The following is a 20,992-nucleotide window of genomic DNA, read 5'->3' on the forward strand; positions in this document are numbered from 1 at the left end:
TTGCATGTTTTGTCTCCGGTATGACACCATCGTTACAGTGACCATCTTGACAAAACCATGTCGTTCAGCTTGCCCTGCGGATCCTCAAACGTGGTCATTTTGGAGCTTCCGTTATTGACGAAGACTCAATCAACCCCAGCGAGTACGTCACAGCTCGCACGGGATGACAGCATGCAATGTTCTACATGCAAAATCTGCCTCAACTCTTGTAATCTTTGTTCGGCCAACTTCCTGATGCACCATCCAGCCCAACCCCGCCCATGCTATCACACCAACTCTCGAGCAAGATTTTAGAACAGATTGACCTCCATTTGCCGCCGTCCGACCACAACACCAAAGAGGTCCCACACTGCAGGCTGCTCTGCAACGGCGCTAGCCAACCCTCACGAGTGTGTATCTTCCAATCAAATTCTTAGGTGAAGACCTTTGCCCATTTTGAGTTGATCCACGATGCCTATGTAGGCCAAGCTCGCCGCGATCTGCGCTCCATCTTCTTGACCCGCTGCCAGTCTCCCGACTTTACGTATGTAGCCCATCCCCGTCGTAAAAAGGCCTGCCTTTTTTTCAAGCGTGTCTCAAACTGCTGCCTTGAGAATACGGATGATATCTTGTGCAAGCCCACTCGCATCATACATCGTCCCCTGTTGACTTGCAATGGTCGGGTCTGGTCCCTCTCTTTCTCGCAGCTGGACGCCTATTACGCTGCAAGATTTTATGGAGGAAGAACAAGGAGTTACACTCTCACTCGAGCAAAGCCTTGGTCTTTTGGATCAGGCCGAGCCGGACAGCACTCGTGCCGCCCGCGGCGAGCTCAGCTTTCTTGGGTTTGTTGTCTATCTCTTGGCCAAAAAATGCCACGACATTGTCCATGTTCTGCGGCTTTCCCTTTCAACTTGCTTGTCGCATGAACATCCTCCCACACTGGGAGCCTGGCCATCATCATGCCATTTCCTCCACAACTTTTGGGACGTGCTTTATCATGTAGGTTTGTGCGGATCATGCGCCGTCCCGAGTTCTCCTCGATCATCGATCGATCCCATCAAGTGGTCAGTCAAGATATGACACAGCCCTGGCACCACTACTGGATTAGCTCCAGCCACAGTAAGCATGCATATTCCTTTGACGCAATCAAGCAGGCCAGTCTTGCCCACTTGCTTGAACTCATGCATCCCACGACGTTGCGACAATGCGCTGGACATCTCCTGCAGATACCTACGTTGTGAATCAGCAGGTCAGTTTGTCACATGAGGTGCTCCGTCCCAAGAGAAGCGCCCGCCAGAGCGTTGAATCTGACCCACACTTGCGCGTTGCTTGCCGTGTCTCCGGGACATGGTCCTAAAATTGCCATGTGTAGCACAAAGGCCGGTCCTCCGTTGAGATGTACGCACAAATTTTGTTGATGGGCTGCCGCTGTGTCGAGGTAAGCTGACATGTTGAGTTAAGAGAGCGGTTCAGTCTCGAGGTGGTTTGTACTCATGGTTGTTGAACTGTCACCTTCGTTGGGGTGCAGCTTGACTGCTGGGACGGCGAAGATGGCGAGCCTGAAGTTACGCACGCTTTTACCACGCCTTTGGGCGTACACACCTTGACAACGCGTGTCAAATTCAAGCACGTGGTTGAAGCTATCCGCGACAGTGCCTTCAAGCGTTCCGAATATCCCGTAATTCTGTCCCTCGAAGATCACTGCTCATTGCCTCAGGTATGACGGCGCCATTGGCTTTCAAATCTTTGGTGGACCGAGAGCATGGGCTTTTCTTATCATTCATTCTATGCTCCATCATTTCAATAGCAAGCCAAAATCGCTCAATACTTTAAAGACATCCTGGGAGATCTCTTACTTGACCGATTTCTCGACCTTGACAGCCCGTCTACAGTGCCGTCTCCTGAGCAACTCAAGCGCAAAATTCTTCTCAAGCACAAAAAACTGGGTCTCTCGCAGGTATCATCACATCACATATTATGCAAGCCTTCATGCCTTGCTGCTTTGCAACGTGCCAGGCGTGGCTCATGTTGTCCATTTGTTTACTTTCCGCTTGTCAGGCCGAAAAGGAGACGCTAGTACAGCTACATGATCTGCCTACTCCTGATGTCTTGCTCGACGATCCCCTCAAGGTGTGATTGTTTGGCTACAACCGCTTGTTTGGTAAAAAAATGGGATCTTCTGGCTCATGTCAGTGTTGTTTCATATGATGCGGCCACCTCGCCTCATGCAGGATGATGACGAGGAAGCTGAGCGCATTCGTAATGCCACGCGCGAGGAAATTTCGGTCCGTTCAAGAGCCACATACTTGCTACGGGGGTTGCAAGTAGAGTGCTGTGGGCATGTGCTCTTGTCTACTCCTCGATGATGTCACTTGAGACGTGTGCTTTCATTGGTGCCACCAACGATAGGACATGTTCTTGCGCGATGTTGAACAAGATGTGGCCGATGGTGCGACCCTCATTGCTCATGCTCGGCGACCCTTGCAGCCCTCGGCCTCTGCTCACAGTGCGCATGTTTGGGCATGTAGAGCGAGTGGAAATGGAAGTTCGCACGTCACCTCGTGGCTTCTCACGCCGCGTGTCGCACATGCTGGGCCATTGGTCTGGCCGTCTCGGCAGTGCAACATTCTTAACCGAACCAAAGATCGCTGGCGATGACGGTGTTGCGCATGTGAATCACCTTGTCACACCTGTGGATCACGAAGTGGATCGCAGCTTGCAGCCCGGGTTTTACGAGAGTGTAGAAGACGGCTGGTCGACGGACGAAGAAGCAGCGGAACCTGGACCTTCAAACGCGTCAGCAACAAACCGCTTCAAGCGCCATCAGAATGCACCCGGCGATGCCTCTTCACCAATCATGCTACCCAACGACACTCAACCATCGGACAACCTGGCATCCTTGCGTCGCGCCAGTGCCCCCGGCCCAGCTTTGCCCTCACGACTTGGTGTAGCGCGGGCAAGTCACTCGAGTGGAGAAAACATTGTGCATTTTCCCGCATCAAACAATATTCGGCGGTCGCGCCGCGGGAGCAGTAGCCGCGGCACTGCTCGGCGTTTGTCACAAACCTTGGCGCGCCGAAGTTACCGCTTGGCCATGCACCGCCAAGCTTCGACGACTCAAACTCAACGACAATCGCTACTGCACACGGGCTTGCCCTTACCCCCCATGGAAAGCACAGAATCTGTTCCGGCTCAAGGCGTGGCATCAGCCTTGGGGTTGCAGAAGGGCGGTGGCTCTCGTCGGCCAATCTTGGGTGAGCTGGGTGCCGAGAGGACCTCGTATGATGAGGCAATGTCCGATAAGGCATCTCCGTCTTCGCTTAATCCAAGCGACGCAGCCTCACCAACTCGATCTCGATGCATGAGCTTTCAGCTCAGCGAGGCTGAGGCAGACGGTGGCTACATCCAGATTGGTTCGGATGCTTCTGACTCGCCTTGGGCTACGGATGATGAAGTGCCACCATCAGCCATTTCTGCGACCTTTCGTGACATTCGAGCACAAAATGGAGCCGGTGCAGTCGCGCGGCGGCGGACGTTGGGCTCGACAAAGCGAATGAGGGCCATTCAGGCAGCCAATGCGGCTGGGGCTGTCCACAATCGGCCAGCACGCGACGCATTTGACGCCCAGCACCACCAGGGCCAACGACGCTCACGCCTTGGCAGTGGTCTAGCACGCCATGAGCGGCAGGGCAGCAGCAATGAAGAGAGCACGCGCGGTCACTTGTCGTCCCACACCAGCTATTCTGGTTCACACGATGCTCCGCCTGCCTGTGCCGAAGCCTGGATGTCGGCCTCTGCGTCGGCCACTGATCAGCCGGCACAAGCCAGCACACGCTCTCACCGTTCGGGTGCCAGTGACAGCGGCTCAATGGGGCGTGGTCCCCGACACCGCCGATCGGTCCAGTCTGATGAGCCGCAGCGCAGTCGAACGGGCTCTTTCTCGCTGATGATGTCACGCATCTTCAAGAGGGTCAGGTCTCAGACCCCCTCTCAAGCGACGTTGAACCTTGACCTGCGCAATCATTTCTTGACGGATGGCATTGCCGCCAAGCATGCGCACTGCTACCAAACTGTAGAGGAGCTGGCCAGGTTTGGGCACAAGCAGCCCAATGTACACCCCAGCCTCTCCAATCTCATCATCTATACGCGAGCTGTCAAGTTTTCCGTCTTCGCCACTCGGCGCCGACGCCTGTCGCAATCGCGTCGGCGTCGTCCTCGCCTCGAACAAGACGTGGTTGTCGCCCCAGATGCGCACGCAAACGTGGAAGTTGCCCTGTATCCTCACGAAATGTGTAGTTTTGAAGAGAGTCAGGTTCGTGCTTTTGCTGTCCGGCACTCGGCGATAATAGGCGTGTATCGTTTTCTATCGCTTTTGGCCTCATGTGGTGCGGGGCCGCTGATTGAATCAGGCCTTTCGCTTGACGGTACTACGCTTCAATAAGCTTTTGGAACATCATCTCTGGAAATGTTCTCGCGTGTATCCAGCCGGCCGTCGGTACGTTTGTTGGTCAAAGCAACAGAATAATGGTTGCATCAAAAAGCTTGATGCAATGTGTACGACATTTACCGTGCCTATTGTGCCAGTCTGTCTCCTGTGCCGCGTGCCTCACACGACTGTACATGCTTGTATTATTTTCTCCTGCAGCATCGACTCGAGCAATTTCAACCCACTCATTCCATGGAGTGCGGGATGCCAAATGCTGGCCATGAACTGGCAGCATCGAGATGTTTTCCAGCGCCTTTACCACAACTTTTTCAGCCGCCTTAACGGGGGCTGTGGCTTTGTGCTTAAACCCATCTGGATGAGAGACCCTCAGACGTACGTTATACTCGTTAGCCCGTCGTTGGATCTGGCTTGGTCTTTCCCTCTTTCCCTCATAATCGTTGGCGCGTAGCCTGGATCGCCAGCTCAACAGCGAGGTCAGCCAGTCGCGGCAGATTGGCTTGACCGTCATGTCGGCTTTAAATCTGCCCATGGTGGACGCTGGCTACTCTGTGGAGGTGCAACTCTTCTCAGCTAGCCAATCCCAGGTGAGAAGGCTGTGACCTATAGACGACTGATTTATTTGTTGTAGTCCATCTCATAAGCACTCTCGTAGGCCACTGGCAGTTTCTCTACCCTTAAAGTTTATGGGCAGGCTCCAAATGCAGATGAAGCCGTTTCACCGGTGTGGATGCAAAGTACCGAGTTCACGGTCGATCGGCCCGCGGTGGCCATGCTTTGCTTTCGTGTTGTGTGCACTCGTGAGGTTGTGGATGAGATGGGCAACAAAACCCTCGAGGATGTCTCTTACGAGACATGTTTTCCTGTCGCTGAGCTCTTGCAAGGCTATCGCACCATCAGCTTTGACCCCATCTTGGATCGCTTGACTGGTGACGAGACCACCATGCGCTCCCGCACGGGCTCTCGTCGGCGTACCTCGCGCCCAGCCACAGCTGGTACCTCACCAGCTCAGCGCCCACGCCGCATAAGCAACGACTACGGCGGCTTTGCGCCAGACGGTGAAGTAGGCTCTGTGGGTGCTGGGTTGGATGACCAACGTGTTCGCCTTGGTACCGACACTCTTCCATGCTCAAACGACCACGAGGGCGAGGATGCCACGGACGATGACGAGGATGAGGGACCATGGATGGCAAGCGATGGTCTCGATGGTGCCGGGCAGTCAGCCCACGTATCCAGCAACCCGTGCACAGGTGTGCCTGGTCCGAATGGGCTACCATTCCAGCTCAATTTGCACATCAACATTGAAGAGGGCATCACGGACAAGGCAGCAAAGCTCTTTGGGCCTTATCATCGCTGGCTGGAGCAGGCTACAAACAAGTCTGGTCCGGGCGATCCCTTGTCGCGGCGCCGTCGCACGCGTCGAGGTTCTCATTCCAGTCTCGCTGTGAGCCATGACAGTGGTGGCAGCTGTGGTGCCGGCGACGCAGCTCTGCGTCCGCCCTGCTTTATCTCTTTGAGTCAGTTTATCGAAGTTTTCAACGCCCATCGTGGTCGCCCCGCGCTGCTACGCATTGAGCCAGGCGACCGTTTAGAGGATGTGGTGAGCAAAACGCTACTGTCCACCAACGCCGTGGAGAACGCCGGCCAGTTTTTTCTAGCCCACGCTGCTGACTATGCCCGCCTACCAGCTTCTCGGGTTGGCGCGCGCGCCTCAGTTGCGGACGCCTTCGTTTTGCAAGACATCCGAGCTGTTGGTCAACTCTCGGGGCAAGTGGACACGGCTGCTCGTCCCTGCTGGCTTGTACGCGTCGATGTGGAAGATGGGGCCGGGGATGTAGCAAACTGTTCCATGCGTTCGGCGCGCAGCTCGCCGTCCCGGACGTCGCGTCGGTCGTCAACGCGGGGCATGCCCGGCGAGGTTGATATGGAGGAGGGGGAGGAGGAGGAAGAGGAAGCAGAGCTACAATCAAGAGCCCCTTCTTGCCGGTCGCAGCTTTCACCTCTCTGCGGCGAGGAATCCTCGCCACTTGCTCGTGCTAATTCGGCCATCAGTGATTATATGCGCTTTGTCCCCGGTGGTACATCCGGCGTACCGCTCGATGCCGAGGCCGATTCCGAGGATGGTCCCCGCCAAAGTGTCTGGCAGCGCATCCGAGATCGCTTGAGTAAGCGAGCATCCAAGAGCGGAGAGGAAGTGTCCGAGTTTAGTCTTTTACGTGTAACAGCGGGTCACATCATCATCCTGCGAGTGGACGATTTGAGTGTCATGGAGACGTTGTCACTGCTGCACCTTGAGAACCTTGAGCTTGATTCTTCTCTACCCTTGGTGCGCCTTGATTTCAAAGGCATCAAGCTGCGGTTGACCACCAGCAGCGGTATCCACGGCCAGTTGATAGCCAACACCATAGCATATGAGCTGCTGCGTCTGAATCATGCACCTGGCCCAGACGCCGCTCTGGCCGTTCATTACGAGGTTCCGGAACGAGACGAATTGGATGATGGTTCGCTCTATGACGCATACAGCAGCGGAATGTCCTTGAGGTCACGCGAGGGCACTCCGCTGTCGATGGGGGACGCGCTTGGTGGTGATGATGGGTCAGAGCAGACGGGTGTCTCAGCAAGCGCGCGTCGAGTCTCACCACTGGCCCCACGTGAGCCTGTGCACCCAGGGCAAGCATCACCTTCGCCTGAGGTTCAACCCAGCCGCACCTTGTACCAGCCCATGGCTGTTCGACCTGGCGAGCAGCAACCCCCCCGCCCCCCGCGCATGGTTGCGTTGTCGACGGGCAGCGAGACGCACAGCCGCAGCGGCCGCAGCAACTATGACAACGTGGAGCTGCCATCGACGAGCGGCTATGACAACATTGTACACATGCTGGACACATTCAATGGCAATTCTGATGTTTCCTTCTCGCCCGTCCCTGTGCAACCGCGGCCTCTGCAAGTCACTCCGGCCCCAGACGATTCGCCGTCGCGCTCCCCTCAGGTGTTCTTGACCACCAGCTCCCACCCACGCTCGCGGAACAGGACTCCCCTCGGTGGCTCATTACGCCCCACTTCACAGGGCCCATTGAGCCGAACTTCATCGCCCTTACGTGGGGACTCGCCGGCACCGTCAACCGCCGCAGCGCGCATGTCGTTGCCCACCCTGTCGGCCCAGCCCGAGAAGCAGGCTGTACGCAATCTCAGACCGAGTGATGCGCTGCTGTACCAGCGGGCCGAGTCGTTGGACCTAGTTCGCTTGGCTTCGTTGAGTGAAATGCCCCTGTCACGTAAGAAAGCCATGGTGACTGCAGTGGATGCCCTGTCGCGCGAGCAAACTCAAGGTCTTGAAGCCATGCACGACATGGTGGCCGAATGCATCCGGCGCATTGCTGCAGCTAAAGTCAAGGTGCCACACGTACTGCCGGTGCTGCGAACTAACCTGCATGAGACGCTCAAGGAACTACGGTACGCCTGTGCCTTGGGACATTGCGCCAGTTGTAGCACGACCGCACTCACGGCTTTCTTGATCTGCCTTTGGTGCTCGATCCTACTTGTTTGCCTACTCCCAAGGTATGTCACCTCATTATACAAGCTTATGGTGCAGTCTCGGCAATCGAAACAGGCGCAACGCCAAATGCAGGCCACGCACCGGGACTGCGTCACGCGCCTCAAGCTTCAATTAGACAAACTCAAGGCTGCACAGCAGCAGTGCCCTCGCTCAGCGATTGTTGCGGTTTTGGTTGTCGACGAGTAGTTTTGTGCAGGCAGCTCTCCTCTGTGAGTGAGTGAGTGTGTGTGTGTGTGTGTGTGTGTGTGTGTGTGTGTGTGTGTGTGTGTGTGTGTGTGTGTGTGTGTGTGTGTGTGTGTGTGTGTGCTTCTTTCTATGCATGATACTCTCTAAATGAAGACAGCTGCCAGTGTCAGCTCCACAGATCTGGTGCTGGGCCAAGGCAATGATTTTGCCAACAACCATTTTGTTTTCTTACTACTATGTTACGCCCCCGCTAATCAAACTCTACAATCTACATTCATAATTGGTAGCCTGTCTGGTACACATCATCTCAAGTTATCTCCTGGCTTGGCGGGTCGGAGTGCATACCCAAGTCGATATCATTGTGAATGGCTGCATCCACGCACTGATCTCTATATCCTGCTCAATTGTCACTGATATTTGCAAGGCGCTCCAGCTGCTGTACGGCCTTTGAGTTGTCACCATGACCGTGACTATTGAGCACAGCACGAATTTGATTGACCAGAGTATGCTTATCATGCGCAGGATTCTCACTCTTTGAACTCGCATCATGAATATTGCGTGAGCTTGTTGGGGATGACGGCTGTAAGCACCGCCGCATCACGGCAGCTGGCAAGCGCTGCATCAATATGGCGCGCAAGTGCGACACGTAGTCTTGCTCTGCACAGAACAAAAGGAATCAAAAGGAATCAAAAGGAATCCGGGCAACCGTCACCCAATTCACATTCGAGGGCAATCAAGTGGTATTCGTGGTTCCGGTGGACTGACCTTGTAGCTGGGAAGAAATTGCGGCCACATAATCATTCAGGCTGTCGCTAGCAACAGCATTTTCATATGTATTCAAGTCCCAGAAGTCTGGCAAGGGCTGCACATTGACTAATCCTAACGATACCGAGAGATACCAAAGTTAGAGCCGGCGATCTGAATGACAATTGGCACGAGCCGTTGGAGCTTTGCACACGGAAAACAAAAAACGGACCAGCAAAATTGTGTAACGGGTGGGACTCTAGTTCGGGGGCCATTCGAGTGTGATTGTTAAGCATGGCAGCCAAGCGCGAAAATCCCGATGTGGCCGCGATCAAAATATCGGCATGCACCTTCATAAGCATTACATTACCAAAGCCGTTGAGAGAAAGCAAGGCACGGGGCACAAAAGCTCCAACAGTCGACGATGCAAGTCGCTGGAATGCGGCACGTTGGGCAGGCTCGTACCATGACGTCAAACTCAAAACGCGTGGTGCGGCCGCCACTGCCACCTCGTATAGCTTGCAAAAGGACAGTGTGGCCTTCCTCCGACAAACTGCTGGTGTCTGGTCGTCGCAGCTGCATACCTACATGACACCCACCCAGACAGTATTGGTTACAGGTGGGGAGAAGCATAAGTGATGGCTGGCGCTAGGGGAGTTGGCTCAAAATGGTGGCATGCATCAAGTACCGCGTTGGCGAACAAAGTTCTGTATCTGGACGGCTTCCTTGGCCTACAGGGAACACGATCCATGGCGTGTGGAACGTGGAACATTCGACGTGGTTTGCGCGGTTGAGCATGACTTGTGCAAATCATCTTGCGGGCAAGGCCGCCAATTGACCCGGATCACGTACGTCTGGCTTGCCATCGCTAAGCAGGCTGACATCCAAGCAGGCAGGGTCCAAGATGGTGGTCAAGAGGCTAAGCGAAGCCAAAGGCCAGCCCGGTCGCAACCGCTTTTCCTTCCAGATGCTTGGGCCCTTGCGCCCGCGCAGAATCAGACACGGACAAGACCATAGGTGAATATGAATGAGATACTCGAAAGAACATTTAGAGCACACAGTCTTTGTCGAATGGCTTTTCTCACTGGAGCTTTTAACTCACTTTTAGATTGGACAAATCACCCAGCCTTATACACATGAAGTTTGCAAAAGCGGTGCACAGAACAATGACAGATGAGAAGCGGCAGACCCTTTTCTTGTTGTCGCAACCAGCAATGGTCAGCAACGGAGCTGGCACTGTACCGATGGTGGATAGCAACTTTGATGGGGCGTTCACTTTGGCTGTTGAACCAGTCCGAAACATAGCGAGGCGGCAACATGTCTTCCCTATTTTTGGACCCAGCTGGATTAGAATGGTCGATCCCATATGCGTGACCAGCTGCCACTGTGGCTGTGGCTTAAGGATGCGGACTGTTTGTAATTCGAAGCAAAAAGATCAGACGTACCCCAAGTAGCGAAGACGCACGAGATCTTCAGTGTGACCAAAATCGAAGGATTTGTCGCACTTTTGGCCAAGTTGAGGATAGAATAGGAGATAATCACACTTCTGCTCTGCGATTTGTCGCGCCTCTTCAGGAAATACGTCAATCTTTTGAAGATTCTGCATCGTTCAAACAACAAGGCGGAAAGGACCGGGATGGCAGCGACAGCAATTAGACCACTTTTGCATGCCTGCTCGTGGGAGGGAAAAGCAGGATTGGGCGAGACACTCAATCTGTGTTGAATGTGGAAGTTGGTACCTCTCTGACGTATTCCTCAAACTTGGGCCCACGATCAGCAATGGACATGTCACGACCGCCACGCTGTACAATGGTGCGATCTCCAATGGCACGCCTGCTCCAACCTGGCATCGTATATGCACTACGGGGAGCAGGGTGAGCGTTTAGTGGATGATATGCAGCAAGACTGGAGCCTGGCCTGGTGCGGACACTAACAGGACGGATTCTGATCGTTCAGAGCCCTGGCGTGATTCAGTCAAATTTACAAAAAAGTTGGCAAAGGCCCAATCGATGCCGTGCGCAGAAGGAAGCAGGACCGGCCAGATGGGCACGAGGCCATACTGGATACTGGCGGCGATGATACCTGCAATTTCAGGACCACATGGACGAGACGATGCAAATCAGGGCGTGTTGAGCCACACGCAGAGCCGTCACCTGTTGCAGCCAACTTGCAGCAGAATCTTGGGCTCTTACCATTTACGCAGCCAACACTGTTGGCCAAGCCACCTTGAAAGCTGCTATTTTGAAAGCGAGTTGCGCCAAATGTGTGGCGCGTGGCGGCAGGGAAGGCTTGGTGAGACATGACAAGGCTCCGCCAGGCTCTCGCGTAAAAGACGAAAGCAGGCTGCAGAAAGGAAAATCGCTGATTGCACAGATACTGACGTGGAGTCTTTGCGGATTTTGCCATGGGGGAGCGCACAGAAGCGCGCTTGGGTGGCTGGCGCTGGAGTTGTTCGTGTGGCCTGCTCCAGACAGAGCAAGAGAAAGAGTATGGGCAGTGGACGCCGCCACCCAGCTTGCCTCCGCGCCATGCGAGCGATGATCTGTGACGCTCTTCAAGCTGGTGCGACAAACAAAATGGTTGGTTGCGAGGATCGAAGTAGCGACAGGCAACACGGGTGCTTGTCAATCAATATCTGGCCACTCTGCTGCAGGCGCAGTGGAGCATTCTCGAAAAAAAATAAGGAAGTGTGTGTCTTTGCCGATGTGGTGTTCAGGCGCGGCTTGCTGAAAGTTCCTTTGCTGGTTACAATGCGTACATGCATGCATCTGACTTTTTTTTTTTCCTCTTGTTTTCATGTAGTTGTGTTGTGTTGTGGTTTTTTTTTTTTTTTTTTCTCATTTCCCACTTGCTCGTTTGTGGAAGGGGCAACGCGTATTCCGTGGGAAGCCATGGCACGGGCATGTCGCTACTTGTTCAAGTTACTTACATGTGAGACAAGGCTCCAAGCCGTAATCGTGACATTCGGCCATGGTGGTGCATGCATAGAGAGAGGCTCTCAGCAACGGTGACGCACAACGTCAATTGCTTTACCCAAATTTGACACAAAGCACCAGAGCCACACACAGAGTCGAAGAGAATGCAAAGGAAGGGCTTCGCCGCAGGCGAGAAAGGATGTGCCATCACACGAACGATAAACAGACAGTAGTCTGAACCAAACAAACAAACACAAAAAAAAAATGCGTCGCAATCGAAGCGGTTTGCGCAGGCACAGGCACAGTGGGGCTACAAATACACAGTCGACAAAGACGGCGGGCGGGCGGTGTTACGCATCGTTGTCGTTGTGAACAACATCATGCAGATATTGTTGGAGCGCCTCCCGCGAACTTGCCAGAAAGGCCATGCGCAGGTGTTGGAGCAACCCATTAGCTTGGTCTGCCAGCGCTGGGTCCGGTGGCCCATGGTCGTAAAAGCTGGTCAGCGTGCTGAGAGGCATGCGAGTGAGAATTTTCTGCTTACGGTGATGGCTTTGGCGGCAGAGGTTCATGAGAAGGCCGGCTGCTGGCGCATGAACTCGAACATCTGGGTGGCGCAGGAGCGTCACCACCTGCTCGAGAGGCAGGTGTGCAAAAACGGTGGTACGGCGGTCTTCACTGCGGGTGCAAAGGTTCTGCAGCAAACCCGTGACCGACTGTAGGACGCGCACCGAGGGAGAGAAGAGGAGGGACATGAGAATGTCCAGGTCAATGGCGGAGAAAACGGCTTCTTTGCGGTGCGTGTCGCCGTGCGTGAGGTTGCGGAGTAGGCCGGCCACGTGCTCCTGGACGCTTTCAAAAGGAGAGGAGAGGAGGCTGCTGACGGCCGGCAAGTCAAGCCAGCCGAAGATGCTGTCCTTGCGTGCGCCGGCCATGGAGGTGAGGCTCTTGAAAAAGGCAGCCAGCTCCTTTTGAATACCCGGACTTAGGTCCTGGCCGAGGCGTTGGGCCAAAGCGGGGATGGTCTGCGCGCCAAGGCGAAAAACCTGTTCCTTGCGGCGCTCGCTTCCGGAAGAGGCATAGCGAAGCATCCAGATGACGTGGCGTTGCCAATTGGCGGGGGGTTTCCAAATGAGCGCGTGCAGCGCTTCAATGTGAGCGGTCTTGCCAAGAATAGACTTGAGCTCCCGAGCGTGCTCAGAATGCAGGCGCAGGACATCGGCAAGTAGCTCGCGCTCGGCTGGCGAGCTGCGGTCGTCGACGAAGCGGCTAAACCAAACCAGGCAGTCTGATTCGGTACAAAGTCGCGGGACCACGTCTGGCTTGAAGATGACGCAGTCGTGAATGCAAGACACAATGCGCGCATGCGTGCTTGAGGCAAGCCCGGCCGGGGCGAGTATAATCTCGCAGAGCAACTCCAGGGGCAGCGCGTCAATGAGGTTAGCCGGGCCCGAGCCCGCCGACTTGATGAGAAGCTGGACCAGAGCTAGCATGTACTCAACGACCTTGCTTGGTACTTGCGCGCTAAAATAGTACCGCAAGCGTGACTCGAGGGAACTCGTAAACATGTCCAGGTTGATGCCGTCAAAGAGAACGCTGGGTTCGACAATGTCTGCATCTGCAGCTTCGCAAATGATGCGAGCAGTGAGAGCGAAGACGTCGTCGTAGGCACAGCCGAGCCGTTCGGACTCGAGGATAAAGATGAGTCGATGCCAATCAGCGCGGTCCAAAACATGGGCGGAGCGTGGAGGCCGCTGGGCTAACACGACGCGATCCAAACATTGCAGGCAGGCCAGGAGGGCCGTGCGCTCAAGTTGAGCAAAGGACGCAACGAGCTTGTGTGCAAAGCTGGCCACGGAGTGGGGCTGCACCGATGGCTCATTGGCCAGCGCACACAGAAAGTAGCTGGTCAGCTTGATGTGCTCACGATCGCGAGTGTTCAGCATGGGAAGCAAGTCAGTGAGGGTAAGGCCTCGCTTCTGCATGTGCGTGACGAGTAGGTGAACGAGTTGTCGCACAATGGCAGTGGAGGCGTGGGCGTGTCGAAGGATGTCGACCTCAAGTCGGGACAAAAAGGCCGTGAGAATGGCGCGATTGGGGGTTGAGGGCTTGAAAATGGCCTCTCCCAGCATGCTCTCGGTCAGGCAATCAAAAAGTAGCGTCATGAGGCTGTCTCGGGGTACGTTGCCGAGAAGTTGAAGAAAGTCGTTTGGACCAAGTGTCAAGAGGAGGGTGCGAGCGAGAGATTTATGGGAACAAGCAACGGAGGAGAGAATGTGGATCGCAGCTTGTGCACTGGGGGCATGGGGACTCTGAGTACAGGTGTGCAGTTCATGAAGAATAGGTAGGCGGCAGAGTAGACCAGCCGTGGTCACGTCCGGGATCCATTTGAGTAGCAGTTGTTCGGCCAGGGCGAGTGCATCGGGATCGTAGAGCAGGCAAACGAGCTGCAGCGTTGTGTTGACAAGGCTTTGGGGATAAGCGGCAACCGGTGGTGAAGCGATTCGGGCACGCTTGGCTGCCGGGGAGCCTTCTGCGGCCAATCCCAAAGCGGAGGCTGAGCCGAGCTCCTCCTCGTCTTCATCGCATAGAGTTTCGTCGTCGGAAAAGTCGACCATTCTCAGTTCGGGATCAGGTCGCTTGTCCATGGCGCAAAATGAGAAGAGACGTGAGACGAGACCGAAAAAAGGGGCCGTATCCTTTTTTCTTTCCGACAAAGGGAGAGGCTGTAGCCGGTTGCAGCGCTGTCTTGGACGGCGACTTTGGGCCCGCGCAGCTGGAGCAACCTTGAGGGATACCAGCTCAGGTGGCAAGGCCTCTCACAAACGTCCAAGTGTCCGGGCCAGCACACAAAGCACACTTGCCCGTCTCCAGTTTTTTTTTCTTCTCCTCGCACGTGATCGTCTCCCATGTGCGCGTGGCCACCATGAGCCGGTGGGCCAGAGAGGAAGCGGATGCGCCCGCCTCACGCGCCACCAGAGAAGAAGAACAGCAGCTCAAATCGTTCGCGCACAGGGAGCAACACAACAAAACTGCTTGCAAGTCAAAAGGGGGTGATGTCAGATTGTCAGATAGCAATGGATGTCAGATATCTTGACAAGATGGAATAAATGTATTTTACTTTTCATGCTGGTCCTTACCTCAGTCATGCGTGTGTTATGTATGCAATGGAAGAAGGCAGCCCGATCAAGGTCGGTGCGGTATCTTTTGATAGGGTGCTGGACCCCCTGCCATCATCGCTCACGTCTGTCTCTGGGACCGCCGTTTTGCCGTGTCCTCGCACGCGCCACCAACAGGCTGTTGTTACAACGGTGTGCAAATCGCTACCCACGAACACCCAACGCGTCATGTTGCACTCTCACACACTTGAGTGCAAACTTTCATAGCTGTGCACGTAGCATGAAAAGCAACTTGCACACCATTCGAAAAACGCTGCCGCCCCAAAGACCCAAAATGCTGCCGCTGCCACAGCCGCGAGCCACGACCACCACGCACGCTGCCGCTGGGCAGGGCAGCTCAACACGGACCATCACCCACCACCGCCACATACAGTCACACACATACAAACACACACGCGCACATCCATGTCCATGTGCATGATGATAACCAAGGCCTCTCGGTGCCGTTGCCAAGCAGACCGAGGCACCATCCCATACGAAAGCCACGAAAGCCCCAACCACCCACTACCCTTTTCCCCCACATGATGACAAACACCTCGTCAGAGAGGAGAAAGGTTCGCCAACTTCAAGGAGCAAAATCTCAAGGCATAAGCGACATTCAATCAGAGAAGTGATCTAGATGAAATTTATTCCGTTTCTTTTTCTTTTTTTGCCCTTTAACCTTGAGGTGAGTTGGGAGAGAGAGAGAGAGAGAGAGAGAGAGAGAGAGAGAGAGAGAGAGGAAAAAAAAAAAAAAAAGAACAAAAAAAGCGGTTTAGGGCGGTGCCAAACCAGTGCGCGCGCCCTCGAGGGGACACACACACACACACACACACACACACACACACACACAGAGCTGCTCCCTGGTCCATGCATGTGCCAGCTCTGGCTTGTCTGCCCTGCCGCGATAGTGTGTCTTCCCACACAGACACATACAACAGAAACCTGCCAAGCGATAACTCCCCCACCCAACCTCTGCACAACTGTCCCAGGTCCTGCCCGCTGCTTGGGTTTCCTGTTGGTGCACCTCTCCTCTTGCCCGGTTGGATTCCCCCTTCTACAAGCACGACCTTTGTGCATTTGCTTCGCGTGCCTTGTGACCTGCTTGTTCAGCTCGTCCGCCTTGTAAACTTTTCTGTTCCTTTTTTTTTTTTTTTTTTCTGCTCTGGACCTGGAAACCAGCCTCGCGCTTCTCTTCCCACACACACTTTCCGCTGCTCTGTTGTCCTCTCCTCGTGCCCTGTCGGCAAGAGTTGGTCGTTTCAGGAAGGAACGTGTGCTCTGGTCGTGGCGCTTGTGCCTTGACCTTCATCACTGCTGTTTGTGGTGGACCCACGTTGCGTCTGCCAATTTCATCAAAACAGTCGTGCAGTCCCGTCCAGGGCGCGCTCACGACAGAACCTTCGCCTCTGCTCACCGTTGAACTGCTGACATGGCGACTCATTTGGACCCAGAAGCCTCGGCAATGGCCGCGCCCGCCCGCAAGCGCCTGGCTCGATCAGCGGCCTCCATTCGTGTTAAATCACTCTCCTCGGGCATCATGCAGGATGAAATTCCGTTGCATAGCAAGAGCGAGGCCGAGCTCACCGACTTTGTCACCACGGACCCCGTCGGCACGGTCAAGGCAAGCCTGGCGGTCATTTTGGCTCCCCAATGTCCTCAAGCCGCCTTTCTTGACCCAGCTGCGCAACCGGCTCACCCGAACCATCATGTCCACGACATTTGCATAGGTGTTGAAGGAGCTGCTCCAGGCACAGCGCTTCTCCAGCGCCATGCTGGACATGAATGTTGCCCTCATGGAAACCAACGACCTGACTCAGGTACGCGCACGCACACCCTGACGGTCAAGGCTTCCCACATTGTACTCCCCACTGCGCTTGCCCTGGTGTACCCTCGCCTTGAACTCATGACCCTTGCTCTTGGCTGGCGGCGAACCTGGCAACACCTCATTCAGCTCATGACAAACATTATGCAACATGCGGCCGATCTGATGGATTGCGAGCGCTGTTCCATCTTCATGGTAAATGCCGGCACAACAGCGTTTGGGTGTCCCCATCAGCCAAGGCCTCCTGGTACAGTGTCAACCCTCACTGTTTCTTATGAAATGCGTGCGGCCGTCTTTCTCCTGGCTAGTACGAAAAGCAAACCAATGAGCTAGCAGCCAAGGTGTTTGACGTCACCAACGGCGGTGCCATGGCGGATGAGCATGATACCATCCGCTTTCCAGCCAACAAGGGCATTGCGGGTTACGTGGCCACCACGGGACAGGTTTGTTGTTGGTTGCCAAGCAGCTATCAGTCGACTTTGTGCCCGCCCATTAGAGTTGAGCTTTGCGGGTATCATCCCATCCTTACTCACGCGCCCCGGTTTAACATGGTCTAGCCCCTCAACATCCCGGATGCGTACGCCGATGACAGATTCAACCGCTCCATTGATGAGGTATCGACCCCTGTGCCTCACCACCTTCTCACCTGCTTCCACCAGCATCTTTGGCATCTCAATACCCACCGGCCATGCTCACGCATAGAAAACTGGCTTCCACACGCGCAACATTTTGTGTATGCCCATTTTCAACGCGGACAAAGTGGTGCTGGCCGTTGCTCAGCTTGTCAACAAGCGTGGCACTGAGCCGTTTCATGACAGCGACGAGAAGTCTTTTGAGATTTTTGCGGCCTACTGCGGTTTGGCCTTGCAGAATGCTCAGCTGTACGATCAGCTGAAGCGGGATGCTGCGCGTCGCCAGGTGGCTTTGGAAATGATCTCCTACCACACGCGTGCACACCCCCGTGAGGTGGAAGAGCTCATGGAACGTGAGCCCGAAGAGGAGCTGGCCCACCGCCTTCGCAGCATCACCTTCGATCCCCTCACTGTCGAAGGTGATACCACATTGGTCGCCTGCAAGGCCATGTTCCGCGACAGTGGTCTGATGCGGGCTTTCCGCATTCCCCACGACACGCTCTGTGCGTGGCTGATCTGTCTTCGTCGGTCTTACCGTGACGTGCGCTACCACAACTGGAAGCACGCCTTCAACGTTGGACAATTCTTGTATGGCATGATCTCTTCGTCGGAGATTAAGACGCAGTTTACCGATCTTGAAAAGTTGGGCTTGCTGGTCGCTGGCTTTTCTCACGACTTGGACCACCGAGGCACCAACAATGCCTTTGAAAAGAAGTACTCAACCGCCCTGGGCGACCTGTACTCCACGTCTACCCTGGAGCATCACCACTTTGATCGTGCCATCAGCATTCTCAATGCCGAGGGTCACAACATCCTCAAGCACCTGACTTCCAAGGAGTACAATGATGTCGTCCATTTCATTGAAAAGGCCATTCTTGCCACCGACTTGAGCAAGCATTTCAAGCACCGCAGCATGTACAAGGAGCTTGTTGACTCCAAGACCTTTGACATCACCAAGCCCGACCACCACTTCCTCCTGCGCAACATCATCATGACGGCCGCTGACTTGTCTGCAGCCACAAAACCCTTCCCCGCGCAGCGTCGCGTGGCTGAACTTGTTTACTCGGAGTTTTTCGATCAAGGCGACCTCGAGAAAGCCTTGGGCACTTCTGCCTCTGAGCTGCAAGACCTTCTCAACCGCCAAAAGGTCTCGGAGTTGCCCAAGATGCAGGTGCGTTTGCAGGACCTGGTACCTCGTGCCATCATCCACGCTCGTTTGTAGGCGCAAGCGCAAGATGGCAAACGGCTTACATCACCCCCTCGTGTGCATGGCCTCCCTCCGCGTTACGTTTGCTCTGCCTTATTAGGTGGGCTTCCTAGACTTTGTGGTGGGCCCGGTTTATGACACGCTGGCCAAGCACTTTGAGGACCTTCAGGTACGCTGCCGCCCTTCTGGTGCTCTGATGTCGGCTTGGTTCTGCCTGCCCACGGCTTGTTGATGGCGCCCTCCATGCTTGGAAACCTGTTCGGTGGCAGCTCCTCGACAAGGAGGTCAAGCGCAACCGCAAAGACTGGACCGACCTCCAAGAGAAGGGCGCGTATGAGTTTGTGACGCCCATCTCAGTTTTGACAGCCAAGATCAAGGCTGATGTCATGCTCGCTGATCATGGCAACCGGGATACCATTGCCATTGATGAGGTCTAGCCTCTATACCGCTCGCTCTTCGAGACATTCCAAGAAACCTTTCCAGAACGCTCGCACTTTGTTAAAGCAGCAAGCCTCTCTCTTCCTGGCCCAACTAGTTGCATGGGACCCCTCTCTTTCTCTCTTGTTGTGCTCTATGTTACCCTACTTTCTTTTCTTTCCTCCTGCTTTCGCTTGTCATTGCCCAGCGTGGACTGCCAGGGCGATCCTCTACTCGCTGCAATTGGATGTGGTGCAAAAGCAAGCGGGGCCCTCTGGTTGATGTCGTAGCAGTACAACGACAAGCGTTTCCCATTCATCCAGCCTTACCCTGCCTGCCTGCCTGCCTGCCTGGTCATGAGTAATTAATTACTGATACGTCGACTGTCCATCTGCGGATCGTCACTCGTTCGCTTGTTTGAATATTGATTGATTGATTGATAAAATGAGCGAAGGCAAGGTCAGGCAAAACAAGCAAAACACAACCGTCCATGGCAGGATCGCCCCCCAATATGGTGTATCGGTTGCTTTTGGAATACAAGGTAAAGCATCGTCTGGCACAACACTTGATGTCACGAGAAGATGCATCATCGTTAAGAAAGGACGCATATAGCAAAATGTCATCCATCCCCGGGCTGTGGTGTATGCCAGCCATGCTTTTTGTGCACGCGGACCAAGTGGTCGTAGCTGCGCTTGGCTTCCTCGTCAGTAAGGGGCCGTCGGACTTGACGCACAATCCGAGCCTGGCCCTTGCCGATGGTGGACATGGTCTGCAAAATCACGCTCTCCATACGATAGGCTTGAGACCAACCGTCGGGCGTCAACAACTCCATGCACACCGCTCCTATTGTCAAGCAAATGCACATGCAAACCACGCCAAAAGCAAGGTATATGCCATTCATTGTCAGCAAGCCGGAGACCTTGAGTGTGACTCGTTGCGCGGTTTGAGCCTTGACCAACCTCCCGAGAGAACGAAGCCGCCGTGCACCACGGGTGCGAGCACTCGCACAAACGGTGGAACAAAGGGGAAATTTTGCGGAAAACTGATTCTAGGCGGCGTCCCGGCCAAAGAAGAAGGAATATGGCACATGGTGAGACCACATGGTGGGCGTGCATCAGACCAGGACTCCCAAGATCACGGCTTCGACAGCGACGCTCACCTTAGCCAAATGCTGCCAACGCCATGGCTACGTCGCATCATCTCAAGGTCGTGAGCAATGAGCGTGTCAGGGTCAAACTTGTGTAACATGACATCCCACTGGCAAAGCAAAGAGCGACTGGTTAGCTGGATGCTGACAACACCGTGTCTGGTGTGGCTTGCAGAGGCGGACTGCATCCACACACCTCAAAGAGGTTGTCATTGACAAGAGACACCTCGAAGACCCCGTCTTTGATGGAAGTACACTTGTCCAACAGCTTGAGTTCCTGCATGAGGCGTTTTTGCATAACCATCTTGGAACGGCCTCCAACTTTTTCATCGGCCGCGCTGGTGCGTCGCCCTTGGATCTGACCCAGCGGAGTGACCATGAGTCGGTTCAAGGCTGCCAGGAACGGGCAAAAACAGAACGCACACACACACACACACACACACACACACACACACACACACACACACACACACACACAAAGGGAGATCCAGCCGCTTCCGTTGCATTCAACAACGGCCACGTCACAACTTACCGAGTCGGGCGTATTGGTGACTTTCGTCACCAACGAGCCTTTCTCAAGGGGCGTGTGTTGCTTTTTCTATAGACACGGCCAAGAGGTTGAACGTGCACGAACGACTCGTCGCCAGACGAGGCGCACGAACATGACGGCACACATGATACTCACCTCCTCCATCAACTTTTTGAAAATACTGGCCCCACCATCGGCATCTGAGCGCACGGGTTGGAATAATACCGAGCCTGGGTTAGCAAAGAAGCTCGAT

General features: G+C 54.7%; 6 protein-coding genes across 6 annotated transcripts; 3 read left to right on the forward strand and 3 right to left on the reverse strand.

Moving 5' to 3' along the window:
- Nucleotides 1-654: 654 nt before the first annotated feature.
- MONBRDRAFT_23046 (uncharacterized protein) lies at nt 655-8,165 on the forward strand (the record flags this gene model as incomplete). The annotated part of the gene is made up of 14 exons (XM_001743074.1): nt 655-824; nt 986-1,101; nt 1,209-1,231; nt 1,511-1,699; nt 1,790-1,939; nt 2,041-2,112; nt 2,214-2,267; nt 2,392-2,431; nt 2,490-4,294; nt 4,392-4,477; nt 4,628-4,801; nt 4,878-5,013; nt 5,082-7,876; nt 7,982-8,165. 14 exons carry the CDS (start codon nt 655-657, stop codon nt 8,163-8,165), a joined length of 5,994 nt encoding a protein of 1,997 aa, XP_001743126.1.
- A 400-nt stretch (nt 8,166-8,565) lies between these two features.
- MONBRDRAFT_23047 (uncharacterized protein) lies at nt 8,566-11,439 on the reverse strand (the record flags this gene model as incomplete). The annotated part of the gene is made up of 9 exons (XM_001743402.1): nt 8,566-8,822; nt 8,931-9,044; nt 9,142-9,343; nt 9,375-9,493; nt 9,598-9,640; nt 9,762-9,828; nt 10,355-10,509; nt 10,649-10,769; nt 11,291-11,439. 9 exons carry the CDS (start codon nt 11,437-11,439, stop codon nt 8,566-8,568), a joined length of 1,227 nt encoding a protein of 408 aa, XP_001743454.1.
- A 735-nt stretch (nt 11,440-12,174) lies between these two features.
- On the reverse strand, nt 12,175-14,472 carry MONBRDRAFT_5915 (uncharacterized protein; the record flags this gene model as incomplete). The annotated part of the gene is made up of 1 exon (XM_001743403.1): nt 12,175-14,472. The coding sequence occupies one exon, from the start codon at nt 14,470-14,472 to the stop codon at nt 12,175-12,177; it is 2,298 nt and encodes a 765-aa protein (XP_001743455.1).
- Nucleotides 14,473-16,414: 1,942 nt separating this feature from the next.
- Nucleotides 16,415-17,002, forward strand: MONBRDRAFT_23049 (uncharacterized protein; the record flags this gene model as incomplete). Its single annotated transcript, XM_001743075.1, is given in 3 exon segments — nt 16,415-16,693; nt 16,713-16,802; nt 16,937-17,002. Coding segments are annotated over 3 exon segments (435 nt in total), but the record flags the coding sequence as incomplete, so codon positions are not given.
- Nucleotides 17,003-17,175: 173 nt separating this feature from the next.
- Nucleotides 17,176-18,661, forward strand: MONBRDRAFT_35957 (uncharacterized protein; the record flags this gene model as incomplete). Its single annotated transcript, XM_001743076.1, has 3 exons — nt 17,176-17,250; nt 17,365-17,421; nt 17,510-18,661. 3 exons carry the CDS (start codon nt 17,176-17,178, stop codon nt 18,659-18,661), a joined length of 1,284 nt encoding a protein of 427 aa, XP_001743128.1.
- A 1,021-nt stretch (nt 18,662-19,682) lies between these two features.
- On the reverse strand, nt 19,683-20,508 carry MONBRDRAFT_14240 (uncharacterized protein; the record flags this gene model as incomplete). Its single annotated transcript, XM_001743404.1, has 4 exons — nt 19,683-19,906; nt 20,023-20,111; nt 20,223-20,320; nt 20,407-20,508. 4 exons carry the CDS (start codon nt 20,506-20,508, stop codon nt 19,683-19,685), a joined length of 513 nt encoding a protein of 170 aa, XP_001743456.1.
- Nucleotides 20,509-20,992: the final 484 nt, after the last annotated feature.

The sequence above is a fragment of the Monosiga brevicollis genome, genomic scaffold, assembly GCF_000002865.3.
Source record: "Monosiga brevicollis MX1 MONBRscaffold_3 genomic scaffold, whole genome shotgun sequence".
In the NCBI taxonomy this organism is placed as follows: domain Eukaryota; class Choanoflagellata; order Craspedida; family Salpingoecidae; genus Monosiga; species Monosiga brevicollis.